An 18530-nucleotide genomic window follows, 5' to 3' on the forward strand; every position below is an offset into this window, starting at 1 on the left:
CTCCAAGAAAGATTTGGGGATGTGAAATCCCTAATGATGTAAAGGTCCTGCGTCTTTGTGTAAAAAGACAGGATGTGATTATTAAGAATGACTGTGACAGGTATCTGTGTAAACTACTGTTTATTTTTATTAAATGTATACATATATATACATATATATAAACTGAGCCTCCAAATCTCAAGCAGTGGATGGACATAGTCAAAGAAATATTTGTAATGGAAAGAAGGACTTTCTCTTTCAGATCTAGAGGAATAACCTTCAGAAAATGGGATAGATGGACTGAAGAGGACGCTAACTTCATGTGATTTCCTTTGGACAGTAATGGACATCTGACATGATACATCATAATTACTTGACCTGGTGTGCCCACACTACATTCTTTGTTTTTTCATTCTCCCTGTTTTCTTTTCTTTTTATGTATTTTATAAAAAAAAATGTTTTAAAAAACCATTAAATGAAACAGATAAAACAAAATAAAGTGACATCAAGCAAACCTGGTAGGCTGTGAGCTCATGTGCTCTGGTCCTCATGTTGTCGCAGCGTTGTCCCAGAGCACAGCCCAGCGCTCCTAATCTCTCCTTCAGGCACTCGAGGTTGTCCTCCAGCAGCGCTCTGTCCTCTTGTCTCAACCCTGAAGACCCGGCTAACAGAGCCTGGCTGAGCTTCACGTCCTCTGTGACATGTCTCACATCGTTCTCTAAGGTCTGAATGAAAGTTCATGACAGTTGGGGAAAGATTTACAAACACACTCAACTGGAAAATGACAGGATAACATCCAGAGTGTAAATAAACTGCAGAGTTGATTTTCTGTTTTAAATCCTCATGAGGACATAAATCTTTTATTTACTCTAATTTTCCATCCAAAATTCTATTCTATTCTTCATGAGTATTTCCAGGCTCATATGATTTGCTATTTTAAATCTCCTGCAATAGTTACAGAAAAATCACAAATAGTCCTGATTGTACCTCCTGTTTTTGTAGCTGGGTCTCTGCATTTTCAGCCAGCAGCACTGAGCCAGAGAAGACGTTGTTCTCCACACCATCCAGCCAAGAGGAGGTGGATGACACAGCTGCGTAGAGCTGCTGTTCCATCTGCGGCACCTGTGTCTCACCACCACCGGGCTATGATCACACAAGAATGTTGAAAATTTGTTTTGACACATGCTGAACTACATATTTTAATGCTGTGATGTAATGAATTTATTAAAATGTACAATAATGTAAGAGAAATAGTAAACCTGAGTGGTCATGTCCTCTACTGTTTGTCTGAAGCTGTCATACAGAGTCTTCAGGGAGGCTTTGTCAGCCTGTGTTTCTCCTTTGAACAGCGATCCGGCTGTGGTCACACGAGAAGCTCTGGAATATACCTGTAAAACAAAAACAACAACCAGAAAATAGACAGTCAACAACAGTCTCTGGCTTTAAATCTTGATAACAAGAAAGCTATCAATATACGTTCTTCGACAATACAATAAGGTCTATACCGGTTGTTTGTGGTCCTGCTCCAGGGTTTTCTGCAGGAGCTGCAGTTTAGTTTTGAGCTCTAGTCTCAGGCTTTCCCACCTCTGCCTCATCTGCTCTCGAGCAGCCTGAGATTCCCTCTCAACCAAAGCTGCTGGTGAAAACGGTTCTGTTGTGCTGCACGGTGACAGAATAATGAATTAATGTTCCATTTATAATCTGCTGCAGATTAACATTTTATGATTTTCTTTTAGTCGTATTTGTATATATGCATGATTGTTTGATTTCATAGCATGTGAAATACCTGACACTGCTGGGTGAGGCCTGCTGGATGAGGATCTCCTCTGCTCTGCTTGCAACTGACTGAAGCAATTTTTTCTGTTCTGCCAGCTGCTCCTCCAGTTCCTAAAAATCAGATATGTAAAACAGATTTTGTATGATGTAATTCATTAATTCAGGTGTTTCCGAACAAAACTGTCAAAGGTGATGAAAGTATTTTTATTTCATTTGATTAAGATATTTAATTTTTCACCAGTATAATTGTAAAAATATATCTTGCAAAAGTGCTGCACTACACGATGGTAAAATTATGAACAGCAAATCATGTGAGAAAGGATATTTCATTTTAGTATCACTAAGCCATCACTGCCCAGTGAACTGCTATGAAGACTGAGTACTAAAACAAGAAAACAAGAAAAGTATGTGACAATGTACCCTTTGTCTCTGCAGACTGTCCTTGTGTTGCTGGGAACGTGTGGTCCGGGCCTGGTCCAGCCAGTCCTGCACACTGGGACTCTGTGAGAGGCTGGAGTCTGATTCACTGTCCTCCTGCTCCTGCAGAGAACCCTGGAGGACCAGACAATGAATTATGAAACATGAGTGAGGAGCCAGGACCATTACATGCAGCCATAAAATTTTGATACACAGGTTTTGCAAATTTGTCAGCAAATGTAAACAAATGTTAAACGAAAGAGGTGCCAGGTTAAACATTCGATATTCACTCTTCATTTCACTTAGGTCAGCCTGATGTATTATGTTCTAATTAACAGGCCAATGCAAGTTTGAACATAAAATGATCTTTATGGAGGGATGAATTAGAGAGAAAATGTCACATGTGATATTTTTGGAAAATATTTTGACCTACATTGGAAGTACCTACAGTGGGGAGTAACTGAACCCAACATGCACACACATTTGTGTATGTCAACATTTAAAGCGTGCTACTCTTTCTCACCTGGATGTTAATCTGCTTGTCTTGTAGCATCCTCTGCAGCTCCAACAGGCCGCCCTTCAACGTGCGTAACTTCCTGGCCAGCTGCTCGGTTTCCTCCCTCGTCTCCGTTCGGCCCTCCAGCAGCAGGTTCTCACTGTGCATGGACAGCTCGGACAGGGCCAGCACCTTCTCTTCGATCTCCAGCAGCATGTTCTGCAGCAGCAGGAGGAGAGAAGCCATCTCAAACATGCTGCCTCACCACAGACAGTCCCTCCAGACAAACAGCCAGGCCGGGGCCAGGGTCTGGCTGAACCCCCCCTACACCAGTAGCAGCTTCCCCAAGCCACAGGACAGCGAGAGCTGTCCCTGTGCTGTCATCCTTGGCCCACCTCTCCCGCCTCGCCTCCTGTGCAACATATTACCACTAATCCTTCATGCTCCATGCTCTGCAGTGTACATGCTCGAGCTCAAACTCAAAAGTAATTCTCCTTTGCAGAACACCATTCTAAATCCAGACAGGTTTACAACGCCCATCAGTGAATGCTGCTCCAATGTCTGAAGACACATTTGTTTCCCTGTAGCATTGCCATGACTCTGCGATCAATAGCTCCAGCAGGTTATTCTAAGGCATAGAGTAACTCTCCCTCCCTCCCTTCTGCCTTGCCCTCGCCGTTCTCTAGGATTCCCCTACTTGGATATCCTAGCAGCTTTGTCACCAACACCAATCCCAGCAGCGGGATCCATTAATCGTCTGGAAGCCACAGCCCCTGACTACTCCGCCCTATGCTGCTAACAGGCCCCTGTCACACAGAGCCATCTGCATAATCTGCTTAAGACTGGTGCTATAGTCGCTTAGGAGCCCAGCCACTGAATGCCCCTCTAACTCCGCTAATGCTCTTGTTTACCAACTGAAAGGCTCCTGCCCCCTTGGGATGATCCACATGTGACAACGGAAACAAAATATTCATGTATAAGACGGATGTAAATAATCCATGGGCGAATTTGCACTGGTGTGGCAGACAGAGACAATGGTTGAACACCTAAAAACAGCTGTCCAGTGCACAGTACTGCCACACCTGACAACTTGTTATGACACATATATTATTAAGTAACCATAAATTAATTCATATTCTTAACTAATAATCCAGATTAACATGTTTGCATGCATTGCTCTGATTGGACAGCAGGGGGAAGTCTTACCTGGATTTCAGCAAGCAGATCCTCCATGTCTGTCTCCTCAACAGGTTTAGGTTCGAGGATGGAGGTCACAGCACCGCGCTTTCTGATCAGCCACTGTTCCAGCTCATCTGCCTGGTTCTGATACAGCTGTATGGCCTGTTCCTGACGCTGACCCTCCAGACGATCAGTAACGCGCTCCTGGGGCAGAGCACAGCACATTTTACTTATTTATTTATTTAGTTATCAGGGACTGTGCACATTAATCAACACTGTAGTTTATACTTCAATGTAAATGTGCCTGTGTTAACTATGAAGCTAATTTTCATCAGTTTTGCCTGGGATGATTATAACAAACTACTGCTCAATGTTGTAAGTACAGTGCTTCAACAAGTAATACAAAACAATATGATATGATACAATACATCATTACATTACAAAAGTACACAGATAAAAACAAGTATGTAAAGGTAATGCCAAAGATGAGGTAGCATGATTTCTCATGATAAGCTGTCTCAAACTTAAGTTTTCATTTTATTAATTCAGTAATACAGAAATAAAATAATTCATCAATAAAGCACAACTGAAAGCTACTATTCGTAGTAACAGACTTTCAGAAGCCTCACAATTACTACCTCCAACAGTTGCTGTTTCCCTGTGGCCTTCATGTGGATGGTGGCCATCCTCTCAGCTAACACTGCGAGGGAGGATTGCATGGCCAGCTGGTCGGCCATGTCTGAGTCCACAGCATTCGAGGCCAGATCTTCAGTGAAGCTCGTCTGCAGCCTGTTTATTTCCTCCTGCACGCTCTGAATCTCTTCTATCAGACCCTGGAGAGGACAACAGTGTTAGAAGAGTTGCATACTGCATGTCTATTTACTTTATTTTCATTCAAAATATCGTTTATGAATGTGGACACCGTGAATGTGTCATACAATAAATATCACAAAGTCTGACTCAAGCAAACTTGAAAGCAGTAATTTGTTATTAAATTGCAGAGACAAGGAATGTTTTACTGTAACCTGTGATGTTATAGATGCTAAACAAGATGACATAAGAGGCCCAAAATAGGGGTTGACAGATTATCTGATCAAATATTCAGCACTTTTACAATTATCAGAATCTGTTTTTTATTTTTTAAATCTGACTGCTGATAAGATAAATTAATTTACAAAAGCTGATGCAGCTGCATCTCTCTGTCTGTAGTCACCATTCTGTGGTCTAACCCAGCACTGACTGACTGGACACACCATGAGCCTACAACCAGAATTTAAGAAATGGTGCTGGCAGCTCTGTGCACTTCTTGTTAATGAAACATATGCTTAAAGGCATTTCAACAAAGTTTTGTGTTGAGTTTGTGTTATTCTAAATTTTGACACCAGAATTTATCTGTTTCCTTTATTACTTATAACTGATATCCATACTGGCCCTGATAAAAAAAAACCTCATGGTTTACCCACATTATATTTTCCACAGACATACATCATTAGCAAAGCACTCTTCTTTATGTCTGACACAGTTCGACAAGTTTACTTGGCATTATCGAGAGTACATTATTTTAGAAGCATGACAACTAACTTCCTTGTTAATCGAAGCTCTCTTTCCATCAAAATATTTAAAAACATTATTGTACTGTAATGACTCACTTCATGTGCCTTAATGTGGCTATCTGGGCTTTTATCCGCCTCCAGAGGCTCACTCAGTTTGGCCTCCAGAGCCTCCATTTTGGAGGAAATTGACTGGAGTGAACCCTGGTAATGCTGTTGCTTTTCCAGAGCTTCATACAGAGACCTCTGCTTCTCGCTGATCTGTTGGAGGAGCGATTGGACAATGTTAAAGTGCTGCACCTGAACACATGACAACAAGAAATGAGAATCAATTAACCACCAAGCTGATGTCTTGTATTATTCACATACCACATTCTTTAATGTTTCCCAGGAGCGCTGCAAGTCATCTAGGTTGGCCACAGACTCAAATGTTGGATCATATAATTCTTGGATCGGAGCTCTTGTGAGCGTTCCTCTTCCCATCTAAAACAACGTTCAAACAGAGCCACCAGCAGTTAATACACAATAGTTATGAAACAGATGGCAAAACAAGTACTAATACTTTTATAAAGCCCCAAATTCAAGTTAGTCATGATGAAGTTGCGGGTGCAGGGGGAGAATAGAAATTGATTAATAGTTCCCTTGGTTTGTTTTTGCCTTTACATTTATTAATTGACAGTATTTTATTCAACTAGGCATTTAACCACAAGAAATATTACAGAAGTGTTGGGGAAGATTTTTGAAAAAGAAAGTTCATGGACCGAAAAAACACAAATTTCAAAAGTGCTGCAATTTTGCTGAAACACCAGACTTACTGGGAAAGAGAGAGGGTAGATACCTTGGTTATAGTGGCCTCAGTGTGAGTGATGGGAGAAGGAGAGCGACAGACAGGAGGAGAAGAGACCTCGCTGTTAGTGCCCTCCTCCCCAGACTCCTCAGTTACAGGAGACAGGAGGGTGTGACAGCGACCAGCCGTCATCTGACACGCCATGCAAGAAACATTAACAGATAAGCAGACATGCAAGGTGGATAGGGAAAGGTCAATCATGATTTATGTGTTTTCTTTAGATAAAAGTGGCATTAATACACCATAGAAAAACACATATTGCAGAATGAAAGCAGACTAAAAGGTTTAATTAGTAAAATTAAAGCCAGAAATAGCAGAATGAGTTAAGAGGTTTATTAATTAGGCGATGCCATCACCAGTGATGCAAACAGCTTTCTCAGCAACACTCTGTTAAGTGGTACATTATATTATGTTGTCTTACCATGACGGCTTGAGCTTTCTTGGATTTCTCCTCCTCCATCTCCTGCAGCCCCTCGGGCAGTCCCTCCACATCACTCACTGTCAGCAGCATGGTGGCATGTTTGGCCTTTACTGCCAACATTTTGCATTTTGAGTTAAGCGAGGCGATCTGCTCTTGGTAACCTTTGATCTTCTGGGCCAGCTCCTGTTTAAACATGCAAAATTTGTGACTTATTGTGCAGTTATGAGGAATAACACATGACACAGCACTACAGAGTGTGATAAGTAGAAAGGAGGATTGCACTGAATTAGACGAATAAATATAAATGGTGCAGCAGATCTGATTTTAATGCTGCTGCCTCTTGGCAAAACAGACCTCGATTTAATGCCTAACCCTTTCTGTGTTCAAGTCACATGTTAAAGGGATAGTTCAGATTATATGAAGTGGGGCTGTATGAGGAATTTATCCATAGTCAGTGTTCAATCAATATCACTTTATGTGTACAGTATATTATATTATCTTTTCACCCCTTTACATTGCCGTCAGACAGCCTTTTCTGACAGGAAAACACTGTTTTTAATCCAAATATCATTCTCTCTCACTCAACCAGACTCTATTGGCAAAAACAGCAATTTTACTTTACAGAAGAGGCCAAGTTGCTCGTAAACTTCTGCCTTTTGTTTGTATTAATTTGTGCCTTTGGTTTTTCAAAAAGTCAGTTCGGATTCACAGAATTCACACAATGACACAAAGAAACTAGCCAAGGCAGCCGGAAACCAACAACGCCTGTGTTCTGTGAGTTAAAATGACAGATTTTGCCAATGGAGTTTGAAAAGAGCGATATTTGGCTCACATAATGTTGGTTTCCTATCAGAAAAGGCTGTCTGATGGCAAAGTAAAACACTGAAAATATTCTAAATATAGTGATTATGGAGTACTTTACACAACCCCACTTCAAATAATCCAAGCTATTCCTTTAAGGTGGGTTTCCTCCAAATTTGTAAACACATGTAATCATGTCACACTTTGTTATGCCTGTATTACACTGATGACCTGTAGAGGGTTCCTTCCTTCCCTGTACAGGAAAGGTGGGTTAAGTGAGTAAGTTAATGTATTTTACTTCATGGTGGAGGATCTGGGCCTGCAGCTCCTGGATGTTGCTTGAGGGGATCGGTCGGTCCTGAATGACGCGGTGTGCTTCCTCTATCAGCCCCTGGAGGTCTCTCACTTCCTGTTCATACTGCTCGTACTGCACCACGGCCTCCTAGATGAAACCATGAAGATGTTTTGTTACTGCCTGATTTTCTTTGCTTGTGGCCTCAAAATCATCTTATAGCTTGTTTAATTAGCAGAACTGTGACTCAAACTGCCTTCCAACAGACACCCTGCCTTGCATATTGTGTTAAAATGCAGAATTAACAATGCTGTCGACTGTGCTGCAGCAATAGTGCCCCCTACTGCACCTGTAGGATGTTGCATTGTTGGATGGCCACGTGCTGCAACTGACTGGCTTCTTGCTGCAGACGCAGCGCTGTGCGACAGATGGCTAGGTTGGGCATCACCTCCTCTGGGACCTGCAGAGCACTCTGACACAGCTGCACCGCCTGCACCTGCTGCTTGAAGCTTTCCATATCAGCCAACAGACGCTGCAGAAACAGGGAAAGTTTGTATTGCATGAAACTGTTAACAAGATAAAATGTGCAAAGTGAGCAGCCAAGGTGCTTTATGACAAATTACAGGTCATATCATTGATTATTTTAATTTGGTGAGGTTACCTGTCTCTGAGCCAGCTGTTCTTTGAGGCTCTGACGTGCCAACTCTGGTGAGGTCAGTGTTGCTTGGACCTGCTCCAGAGCAACATGAAGGGCCTTAACTTCATATTCCAGGGCTTCCATACTCTGAGGACATATGCATAAGTCTGTTACACATTTATTTATCACAAGGTATCAGCTGAAAGAAGTAATGTTCTATCAGTGAGATATAAAAAAACCCAGGAAAACTAGGTTATCCATAATTGTCACAAACATGTAAACAGTTAAGACATCTTTTTTCCATCTGTACCTTATTTGCATCCTCCAGGCTCTGTAGTCGTATCTTGATGCTTTGCTGAAGCTCCTCAGTGTGTCGGCTGAGCTCACAAACCTGCTGGCTCAAAGACTCAACCTGCAGCACCTCAGACAGAAGCTCCACTTTCTCTGCCATTGATTCCAGGTCTCCGTGGAGCTCCCGAGACTCACGAAGCACAGCCTAAACACAGGACAACAGGGCAGTGAATTAATGTGGTGTCATGGCGGAAAGAGATGATTGATTTCATGCAACATGCGTCTATCATGAAATGTGTATGTGGGTAAAACACCTGATGTGTCTGTGAACTGTGCATGGCCAAGCAAGAATTTAGCTCAAACCATGTCTGCCCTCACTTTCCTTCTCTAAAAATATAGAGAAGGAACATCACCCATGAGGATGTTCATCTGGACCCCAAACTCACCTGGTACATTCGTATCTGCTCCTGCAGATGGACAGAGGAGTTCCAGATGATGTTTGCCCTCAACAGGCTTTTGGCTTTCTCCGACCACCTCACAATAAAGTCCAGCATCTCATTATACTCATCTAAATAGCAGACAGCCTGAGGAGAAGAGATAATAGAAATGCACATTCAAGAGCCTTGCAGACTGCCTTTTGTGATTGTAATGTTATGCTAAGTGTATGTATCTTTGCTTCTCATCTTAATTTTAGTTTTTTCTGTGATTTTGCAAATGTAGCTGCTGTGAAAAACTGAGCTGCAAGAGAAATTTCAGACTTGATCTGACAATAAAGCATCATCATTGTCAAACAAAAGCTATGTGCAGCTAAACAACTGTGTTAAACTTACGACTGTTGTAGCAGAAAATAAAATTTGCAAGCAAACAAACCTTTTTGAGCCAGTTGTTCCTGCAGTCTGCAAGCCTTGTTGTGTGGTGATGCATCTCTGATAGTTTGCTGATGGCGTCACCAAGCTGTTTGGCCAGCAGGGGGTTCCTGCGGCCAAAATCTTGCACAGCAGCATCCAGTTCTGAGAGGGTGCGACCACAAACGTCCAAGTCCTCAGCAAGGCTCTGAGAAAAAGAAATTAAACATGCATAACTTTATATCCTTCCTGACATCTAATATTCTTGAATGATAGTAAAACCTTTCTTTAGCCATCTGTATCAACTGCACACTACTAGAAAGACCAAAGCAAGTTGACCCACCTTGACCTCCTCTTTGGCGTGATCGACATCAGGAGACTTTTCCTTGAATTTAGCAGAGATTGCTTTGAGTTTCTCAGAGGTGTCGTGGATTCTAGAGCTGAAGTCCTCTTTTATTTCTCTGGTTTTCTGAATTTCTCTCTCTTTTGAAAGAACCTAGAACACATAGGAAATGTCAAGAAATGCCACGTGAGGCCCATTAAAACTTGTTTACATCTGAGGCATTTAAAATGGTACAGTACCTGATCCTCAATGGCACCCAGTGCGAGTGAGACTTCAGCCAGCTGCATGGAGATTTCAGAGGGCAGTATCGTGTAGAGGTCCAAGTACTTGCTCTGCTGCTGCTCTGCTAATTTATCCACATTCTGACGATAATTGATCACATCTCCATGTACAACCTGTGCACAACAAATGTAGAACCCATGTAACCTTTCTCAGATATAATAATATTCAAACAGCAATGTATCTGGGGACGACTGGAGAATCAGTAAGAAGATTATTTCTGTTTTTTTACTGTGAAAAATACCTCAAGCTCCTGCAGCAGAGAATCTATGTCTGGTGTGGGATTGAGAAGAAGCTCCCTGGTCTCCTGAATCCAGGCTTTTACAACACTGAGTTCCTTCTCCACTTCCTCTCTGTCCCTTAGTTCCTGAGCTGCTTGAGCCCGCTTGGTCCTGGACTGTGTCAGCAGGCTGGAGGCAAGGAGAATAAAATTAATTTCTAAATAGTAGTGAATGTTTTCGAGCCAAATGATACAACAATTTACTTAAACAATACCACCGGTTAGACACTATCCTAAATGCAACAGCCCTGCATGTTTATCTTCTCCCTACCTTTCCATTTGGTCTTGTACAGCTCTGATCTCCTTCAGGCTCGGCAGCTCATCCTGCTCGTGTGTTGGTGATGGTACTTCCACGTCGTGCAGCAAGCTGAGAGCGTACTGACGCAGCAGCGTGAGGGAGGAGAGCTCTCTCTCCAGGTCTTGGCTCAGCAGGTCATGCTGGTCCAACAGAGACTGCAGGGTAGCTTTGGAAGCCTTCTCCACGGCACTGTCGGGGAAACGACTCTGGAGCTCATCGGACACGGCTCTCACCTTCACCATCTGTACAAAATGATTAGGAATGTTCAGCTGGTGGTAAAATACTATCAGGGTTTCTGCAGGTTTCAACAAGAGAAATTTAAGACCTCTCTGAGATCAGTATGAATACGATTTAAGGCGTAGGAAGAGTTTAAACTTGCTTCAACTGACTCACAAGGAGCTGCTGGCCTGTCCGGTGCTCTCAAGGCCAGGATTCTCTTGTCCAGGAAAGATTTGGAAAAAAGGTCCAAAAATACTGAAGGATGTCCCATGTTTCAACACCCAGTGCGTTTCTTTTTTGACACTGATGAAGACACCGTGGGCATCAGAAGGACAGTCATTTAATGAACTTTTGTTGCCACTCAGTCCATGTCCTCCAGTATGTTTTGACCTATTTTCCAAATCCCTCCTAAAAAAGTTATTTAAGATCTATTTCAAGTCCATACTGGCAAAAGAAGCAGTAATTAACTGATATGAATAAATCTCTTAGTGATCCAAATTGTGTAATCTTAGACTTCTTGTTCTTTCCACACTTAAAGGTGGAGCATCCTGGTTTAGTTTTGTAGTTGTTATACTGTAATCAATACATTGTTTCCCTGCAAAACTGTTAACTTCATAATCCAATCAATTTTTAAGACCTGTCACAATGTAATTCTGCCACTAGGGGTCTCTCTCACACTAAAACAATAACAAAAGACAGTTTAATAATGTTGTGAAGTAAAAAGGATGTTCTTCACTTCAATTCACTTTTAAACAACCATCATAGCTGAAATAACTAAGAAAATGATAATATAAAAGACATGTTAAGTCATCTTTACTGACTTCCTTCCTTACTCTTTACCTTGTGTACCTTGTAGCTCAGTTTCTCTGGGTTTTAACATTGGTGCGAACATTTGGGATGATGTAAGAACACAAGTTAATATAACACTTGTTAGACAATAACAATTGTCTGGCATTTGTAAAAATTTTAATGCAAAAATGTTACATATTATAGCTTTAACACATTTTAAGGCCTAAAATCAGATTATTGGGTTTTAGACCTTTTAAAGACCGGCAGAAACCCTGACTCTATTTTAATTTAATTATGAATTACACATTTCCCCCCACCGTCTGTCTGTGTACCTTCTCTCTAAAAGTCCTCCATTCCTGTGCTGTGTCCTCCAGTACTCTCTCCTGTCCCCGTGCCACGCTTCGGAGTCTGGTCCAGCGCTGCCACACTGTGGTCATCGAGCGACTGATGGTGGCCTTGCTGGCGTCACTCCCCACCAGCTCCAGCTGGGCAGCTTGCTCCTCTAAACCACTCAGCTTCTCTTGGAAGCCATTCACCAGTGATACAAGGGACTGAAAGAATAAGAGTGATTCAGTAAACTAAGTGCACAGCATTCACTGGGGAACACCCATGTTTTGTATGTAAAATGACATTTCGGCCTCTCATACCCGGTGACTGCCGAGCTTATCTTCAGCCTCTTGGCCTGTGGCTGCCTTTGCAGTGGAAAATTCAGTCAGCTTCTTTTCAGCCTCATTCATGAGCTCAATTACAGTCTGCCTCGCCTCCTGGTACGTCTTCCACTGAGCCACACAGCTAAGAAAAACAAAATATGTCAGAGATTGAAAAGCCATTATTGACAAACTTTCTGCATCATCACTGTATATTACACATTTGAGGGGTAAGAACCAGCGGGGGTGCATAAGTGAAATTTGGCCAACTTTAGAGGAAAAACAAAACAAAAACAAAAAAAACTGACTTTGTTTAGTGAATTTAATCTCTAACATTAAAATATCTTAAACATGTGGGTGAAAATTTACTTAATGGGAAATAATTTGAGGTTCACTGAAAAGTAAAAAAAAATCTGTCTTTCTGTTTATAAGAAAGTCACACGTGCCTTTTTGAAGCCAACATTTGATCTGATACACAATATTAAAAAAGGGCATAATAATTACCATTTTCACCAAATAACCAACTGAGAACAGTCCATTTGATAATATATAATATCTATCACTAGTTATCTATCTAATAATTCATTCACTGAATAACAAATAATTAAGATTAAGAGATCAAACATTGAAGTTCATCATATTTCATACAGATCATGTAAGTGTCAGACTGATTTGAAATGAGATACTTGCATGTTTTTTTTATATTATTTTTCATTCCCTGTCTTTCTGTACCTGAATTCTCTGTGTCCTGTGCCTGTGTCCCTATATTTCAAAAGAACGTCAGTGCACTTGTGCTCGTTTGGGCCCAAATAATGCAAGGTGTTCACTGTTAGGTGTTTTCATTTTTGATTAATAACTCTAATATTTACCCTGTCACTTACACCCCTCTGGTTCCCACCCGTCGTTTTATTTTCATTACCTGTGAAGGACGTCCTGGTGACACTGGAGCTGATCTCGGACCTCCACGCCTCTCTGCTTTGCTGACTCAATGCTCACGCGGAGCTGCTCTTTAGCCGTGGGGTTCACCACATTCTCCAGCTGAGGCAGCAGGGTCTGCAGCTCCTCCAGGTGAATGAGGAACTCCTGCTCTGTGGCCATGATGTCCACCTGCTGCCGGAGACACTCCTCGTAGTTCTCCACGTCCACACCTAGACTGGCTTGCTGCAGGAAGGACACCGCGTCTTCCAGCCATTCACAGGCTGACTGCATCCTGAAGTGGTACTTCTGGCACAGCACCAGGGCATCCTCCAGAGTGATCTTTACACAAATACCAAGAATAAAATTTTTATCATTTAGGTAAAAAAAAATTACACTGATACTGAACGCAGGTTCTCTGATGTCTCACACCAAATGACAGATTATGAGGGTCTGTCTGAGCCTTAATTCATTCTGGTCCTCTTACACACATACATTCACCTTTAACATGCACATATGCTCACTCTCACATACATATATTATTTTTTTCTTATTGTTTATTTTTGCAGCAGCTGCACAGTTTAAAGTAGATGCGCCAGAGTTAGCTAGCAGCTAATTTGCATTTGTTGTCCCTGGGCAGGCAGGGTAGACAAAAAACAAACAAAACCAAAAACATCTTTCTGAACTGCACTGCATTGTCTTTTTGGACTTCACATGCACGCATTTCTACTCATATTTGTGGATTTACATGGACGCACTTACACTTCTATACACTTACTTACACTACTTACACATACATGTATTTTCACTTTCACTTACATATATTTACACTACCACACATTTCTATTTCACTCTCACATTTATAAACATATACCATATTCCTACATATGTATATTATACATTTAAAGTCAATCTACTGATATACCTACATGAACATTTTCACATACGTATATACTTGACACTCACAGCCATGTATTTTATCTCACCCTTTTTGGTATCCATTACTTTCACAGACACACAAAGTTCCACTTTAAGCAGGAAGTCACTCTCAAACCACAACATACATGTGCAAGACCTACATGACGCAGAAGTTAGCCTCTGATTCACCTTTTAAGGGAAAAGTCTAACCATTCCACAGCTTTTTGCACCTCTTACTGCTGTTAAAGTGTATTTGACATTATCAGTAAAGCTTTAACACGATTTCAGATTTGTGAAACCTTTATTCTATTTGTGAAAATGCAATAAAAGGGAGAATTCACTGCATTTTTCACATTTCGACTATACTGGATCAGGTCCAGATCATATTTCATAAATTGGAAAGTGGGTGTCAAACAGCATTATCGTTTTGCATAACAAGCTTTCACAACAGTAAGACATTCAAAAACTGAGTATGTGTATTAGTGTCCCTTAACTTTTTACAACAGATTAACTTTTCTCACAACAGATTAAATACTGTATTTAGGCATTAAAGTACCTTTAACACAAAGCATTTCACTAAAATACGTATATGTATAATTATGAAGTTTTACAGAATATTGAATTTAATATTGACTCACCTGTTTGAAGCTCAGTGCTTTCTGAACGTCTGCCTGCAGCTTTGCCATTTCTTCCAGGCTCGTATCTACATGAACTGGGACGAGCTCATTGGCGCTGGTGTACTGCTGTTTCTCCCTGCTGCTGAGAGCAGCAACTATTCTCAGTCTCGACTGGACCTCCTCCTGCATGATCTGCTGCTTTCTGATCTCCTCCTGCACCTTCTCCACCCTCACGTCAACGATCACAGCACAGCCCAGTTCATCTCTGACCTGCTGCAGCCAGTCCAGCGTCCTCTTCATCTCCGTCTCAAAATCTTTACTTTGGACAAACCTGTTCTCACACTCTTCAATCAGGTCTCCAACTGCAGCCTGCAGAGACCGCAGCTCCTCTTGCCACAGTAGCACTTGTTCCTTGGAGGCATCATGGGCTGCTTGGTCCACGCGGGGTGCAAGAGTGTCCATCTGCTCCATGAGCCTGGACAAGTGAGAGTTGGCACTCTGGAGACTCCCCGCCAGAGCGTGGTAGTTCTTCAGCCTCTCCTCAGCTGACTGTGTCTCCGCATTCACTTTCACCAGCTGCTCTTTTGTGGCCTTTAACTCAGAGTCAACCTGCAGAGCCATTGCTTTGTGGTCCTCAAATGACTCCAAGGTTTCATCCAGATGCTCAACTTTCTGTTCAATCAGCCTTTTCAGGCCGTTGTACAGGCTCACAAGCTGGGTCATTTCCTCCGGGCGCCACGGCTGACCGGTGCTCCGAAACCCCTCTTTCTTCTGGTTCAGTTCACTCACAGCTAGACCCAGGTTGCTCAGGTCTGCCTGGATTGCTTTGTAATCACTCTGCAAACTGAGAACCTCCTCTGTCTGCAGGCCTACAGGCTGTGTGCCCAGATTATTGAACTGTTCCTCGAGTTCTTTCAGTGCTTTATGCGTGACGTCTATGAAAGAGGTGTACTCGTTCCTTGTGAGAATGGCCTGCTGGATTTTCTCTTGTTTTTCTTTGGCTAGTGCTAATATGCTGTTATACTGCTGTGGGAGGGTGTTGAGCTTTTCATCCAGATAGCAGTGGTCTACTTCATTCAGACTGGGCAGTATTTCCTGGCCAGCTCGTTGTACAATTAGAAGAAGATTCTCATATTCAATCGCCTGCTCGACTATGTGTTGATATTTTAGGAGCTGAGCTTCTAATTCAGCGTCTCCAACCATCAGATTGATTTCAGGGAAGGTGACGATATCAGCTTGTTTTATCCACAGGCAGATTTTCTCCAAATCTGTCTTGAAATACTTTCTGGAAACAAATACTTTTTCAAGCTCCTGAAGTTTCTGTCCACATCTGTGTAACGTTTTGTCAAAGATGTTTTGTAACTCCTGCAGCTTTGTGAGGATCTCGTTCCTCTCCTCCTCGCTGGCATCCCTCATCAGGTCCCTCCCCTGAGACCACAGAGAGGTCAGCTCACTCTGATAGGCCTTCAGACTGCTCTGGATGTTCCTACATGTTCTGACCTGCTTGGCCAGGTCATCAGGTAACAGGGCGATGTATTCCTCTGCCTGGGCCTTCTTCTCATTCTGCTGGACCCAGGAAATAGACTGACTCACAGCCATAAGGAACTGTGTTCTCTCTGTGAAAGCCTTGCTGAGATGTTTCCTGCGCTGTACAACCTTCACACTCAGAGACTCTACCTCAGATTGAGTGTCTGTAATGAGCTGTTGCAGACGTTGTCGCTCACTGAGGCCCAGCCGGGCGAGCACCCTGTCAGCGTCGGTCATGGCCTGTGCCAGCAGGAGCTGTTTGGCCTCCAACTCGCTGCAGATGCTCAGGTGGTCAAACAGGAAGCTCTGAGCGAGCTCTGGAGGAGGACTCATCTTCATGGCCTCAGACAGGGCAGGCTGCTGCTCCTCTGCCCAGTCGCGAGCCTCTCTCAGACGGGCCTCCACCTGGCCCATATCCTCCAGGGTCACCACTGAGTCCTGGATTTTCCTCTCAATTAGGTTTTGCATCTGAGACCATCGCTGCTCAAAGTGGCTGATCTGCTCTTTTACCAGCTCCTTGTCATCCAAGTTCAAATGTTGGATGACTTTTTGTTTCTGTTCCTTCAGGTCCTCAAGAGTGCCTTTTTGTTCTTCCAGAGTTACTGCGAGCTTCCGTAATGCCTCCAAATGCTGAGATGAACTTTCAGCATCCGTTCTGTAACACAAAAAAATAAAAAAAAGAATTATACAATTGTTTTGTACAAGATATGACAAGGTCCTCTACTAAAGGGATAGTGTGGATTATTTGATGTGGGTTTGTATGAAGCGCTTATTGATAGTCAATGTATTCCTGCAGTAGATGGCACTTGGCTCAACCCCAGTTAGGGGAAGCAGTAAGGGGCACTGTCTGCAAACTCCTGTGAACAGGGTCAACAACTAAAGGTATTTTAGCCACTTAAAAGAAGGCCCAGCTAAAAAAAATCAACACCAGTTTAAGCGCACACTATATTTAGAACATTTTCAGTGCTTTACTTTGGTGTAGACAGCCTTTCCCAACGGCGATCCACTGTTATATAAACCACATATCGCTCTCTCCAAATCTACCAAACTCTGTAGGCTAAATCAGTCATTTTACCTCACCAAACACAATATTTGTTGGTCTACTGCTGCCTCAATCGGTTAATAAATTTTCCTGCAGACTTAAACAAAACATGTTGACTTTAATGTTGTTTTTAGAATCAGAGCATAGCAGTATGTGAAGACTTATTTTACTGTATACTCGATGAACAAACACACCTGGCGAGATTGTCCCACTCTTTGGACACCTGTTCAAACAGCGCCTCCACCGCAGTGATACTGTCGTGGTATTCTTTCGACCTCTGCAGGTCCTCCTCCCTCTGGCTCTGCAGCTTGTTGGCCTGGTGACAGAGTTCGAGCCAGGAGTGGCTCAGACGGTCGAGCTCTGCATGCTCTGGAGAGTCCTGGCCACCAGTCAATCTGCTCACAGTCTCTGTCATCTTGGTCAGGATGCTCTGTTTGGACTGCAGTTGCTGGCTGCATTCCTGTGTGACAAGCAATATACTGGATGATAACCCGAAATACACCCAAACAGTAAGAAGATCTGTCTTTAATCCATACACACATCAGGCCAAAATGTTGGATTAGATAATAATAATCACAAAATCACAAAGTGTTTAGATTCACTTAAATGTATACTTAAGACTAGACAGATGTACAGTGCATGCAAATTTTAATAAGCGCACAAAAGAAAGAATGAATTCCCCTTTTTGTGTTTTGTCATAGGATTAGTGGCTATGGTACTGTTCTCTACCTTGGCTTGTGACAGCATGTTTTGAGCTATCTTGGTCTCCAGCTCTGCCGGCCTCCTGGAGAAGCTGAGGAGCTGCTGTTCCATGTCCTGGAACAGGCTGGTCAGATCCTGCTTCTGTTCCTTGATCTCCCTCCAACCCTCTGAAAGCTCCTGAGCACTGGACATCCTTTCCTCTATCTGCAAAAACAAATGCACATGTTCGTACAGTGAATATTTGAAGAGTTTTTTTATTATGAAAATTCATACATATTCATACACACAGAACAGCTGCAATTACACACTGCATGCCACACTGCTTGTATACTACTGACTGATACATGAATATTTGAAGGGTAATATGGACTGGCCATATTATATGCCAGCATGCAGTATTTCATGAACCTTTGCAATGTGTAA

The 18530-nt window shown here is 42.4% G+C and overlaps 1 protein-coding gene across 1 annotated transcript in view; it reads right to left on the reverse strand.

Moving 5' to 3' along the window:
* syne1b (spectrin repeat containing, nuclear envelope 1b) overlaps nucleotides 1-18530 on the reverse strand; it is a 101500-nt gene that overhangs the window by 26464 nt on the left and 56506 nt on the right. Inside the window, exons 73-101 of the mRNA XM_084742499.1 lie at nucleotides 18135-18311; nucleotides 17600-17865; nucleotides 14858-17018; nucleotides 13306-13643; nucleotides 12387-12531; nucleotides 12072-12290; nucleotides 10705-10973; nucleotides 10398-10563; nucleotides 10114-10269; nucleotides 9875-10027; nucleotides 9557-9739; nucleotides 9133-9270; nucleotides 8706-8891; nucleotides 8420-8542; nucleotides 8108-8290; nucleotides 7765-7908; nucleotides 6666-6848; nucleotides 6236-6376; nucleotides 5767-5880; nucleotides 5497-5658; nucleotides 4486-4680; nucleotides 3875-4051; nucleotides 2696-2887; nucleotides 2176-2307; nucleotides 1766-1866; nucleotides 1485-1638; nucleotides 1239-1367; nucleotides 967-1122; nucleotides 495-704 (exon numbers count right to left, since the gene is read on the reverse strand). Coding sequence (XP_084598625.1) covers nucleotides 495-704; nucleotides 967-1122; nucleotides 1239-1367; nucleotides 1485-1638; nucleotides 1766-1866; nucleotides 2176-2307; nucleotides 2696-2887; nucleotides 3875-4051; nucleotides 4486-4680; nucleotides 5497-5658; nucleotides 5767-5880; nucleotides 6236-6376; nucleotides 6666-6848; nucleotides 7765-7908; nucleotides 8108-8290; nucleotides 8420-8542; nucleotides 8706-8891; nucleotides 9133-9270; nucleotides 9557-9739; nucleotides 9875-10027; nucleotides 10114-10269; nucleotides 10398-10563; nucleotides 10705-10973; nucleotides 12072-12290; nucleotides 12387-12531; nucleotides 13306-13643; nucleotides 14858-17018; nucleotides 17600-17865; nucleotides 18135-18311 — 7053 coding nt within the window. The remainder of the gene's footprint in view (nucleotides 1-494; nucleotides 705-966; nucleotides 1123-1238; nucleotides 1368-1484; nucleotides 1639-1765; nucleotides 1867-2175; nucleotides 2308-2695; nucleotides 2888-3874; nucleotides 4052-4485; nucleotides 4681-5496; nucleotides 5659-5766; nucleotides 5881-6235; nucleotides 6377-6665; nucleotides 6849-7764; nucleotides 7909-8107; nucleotides 8291-8419; nucleotides 8543-8705; nucleotides 8892-9132; nucleotides 9271-9556; nucleotides 9740-9874; nucleotides 10028-10113; nucleotides 10270-10397; nucleotides 10564-10704; nucleotides 10974-12071; nucleotides 12291-12386; nucleotides 12532-13305; nucleotides 13644-14857; nucleotides 17019-17599; nucleotides 17866-18134; nucleotides 18312-18530) is intronic.

Source organism: Lutjanus erythropterus, chromosome 18 (assembly GCF_056507025.1).
Source record: "Lutjanus erythropterus isolate fLutEry1 chromosome 18, fLutEry1.hap2, whole genome shotgun sequence".
Taxonomy (NCBI): domain Eukaryota; kingdom Metazoa; phylum Chordata; class Actinopteri; order Lutjaniformes; family Lutjanidae; genus Lutjanus; species Lutjanus erythropterus.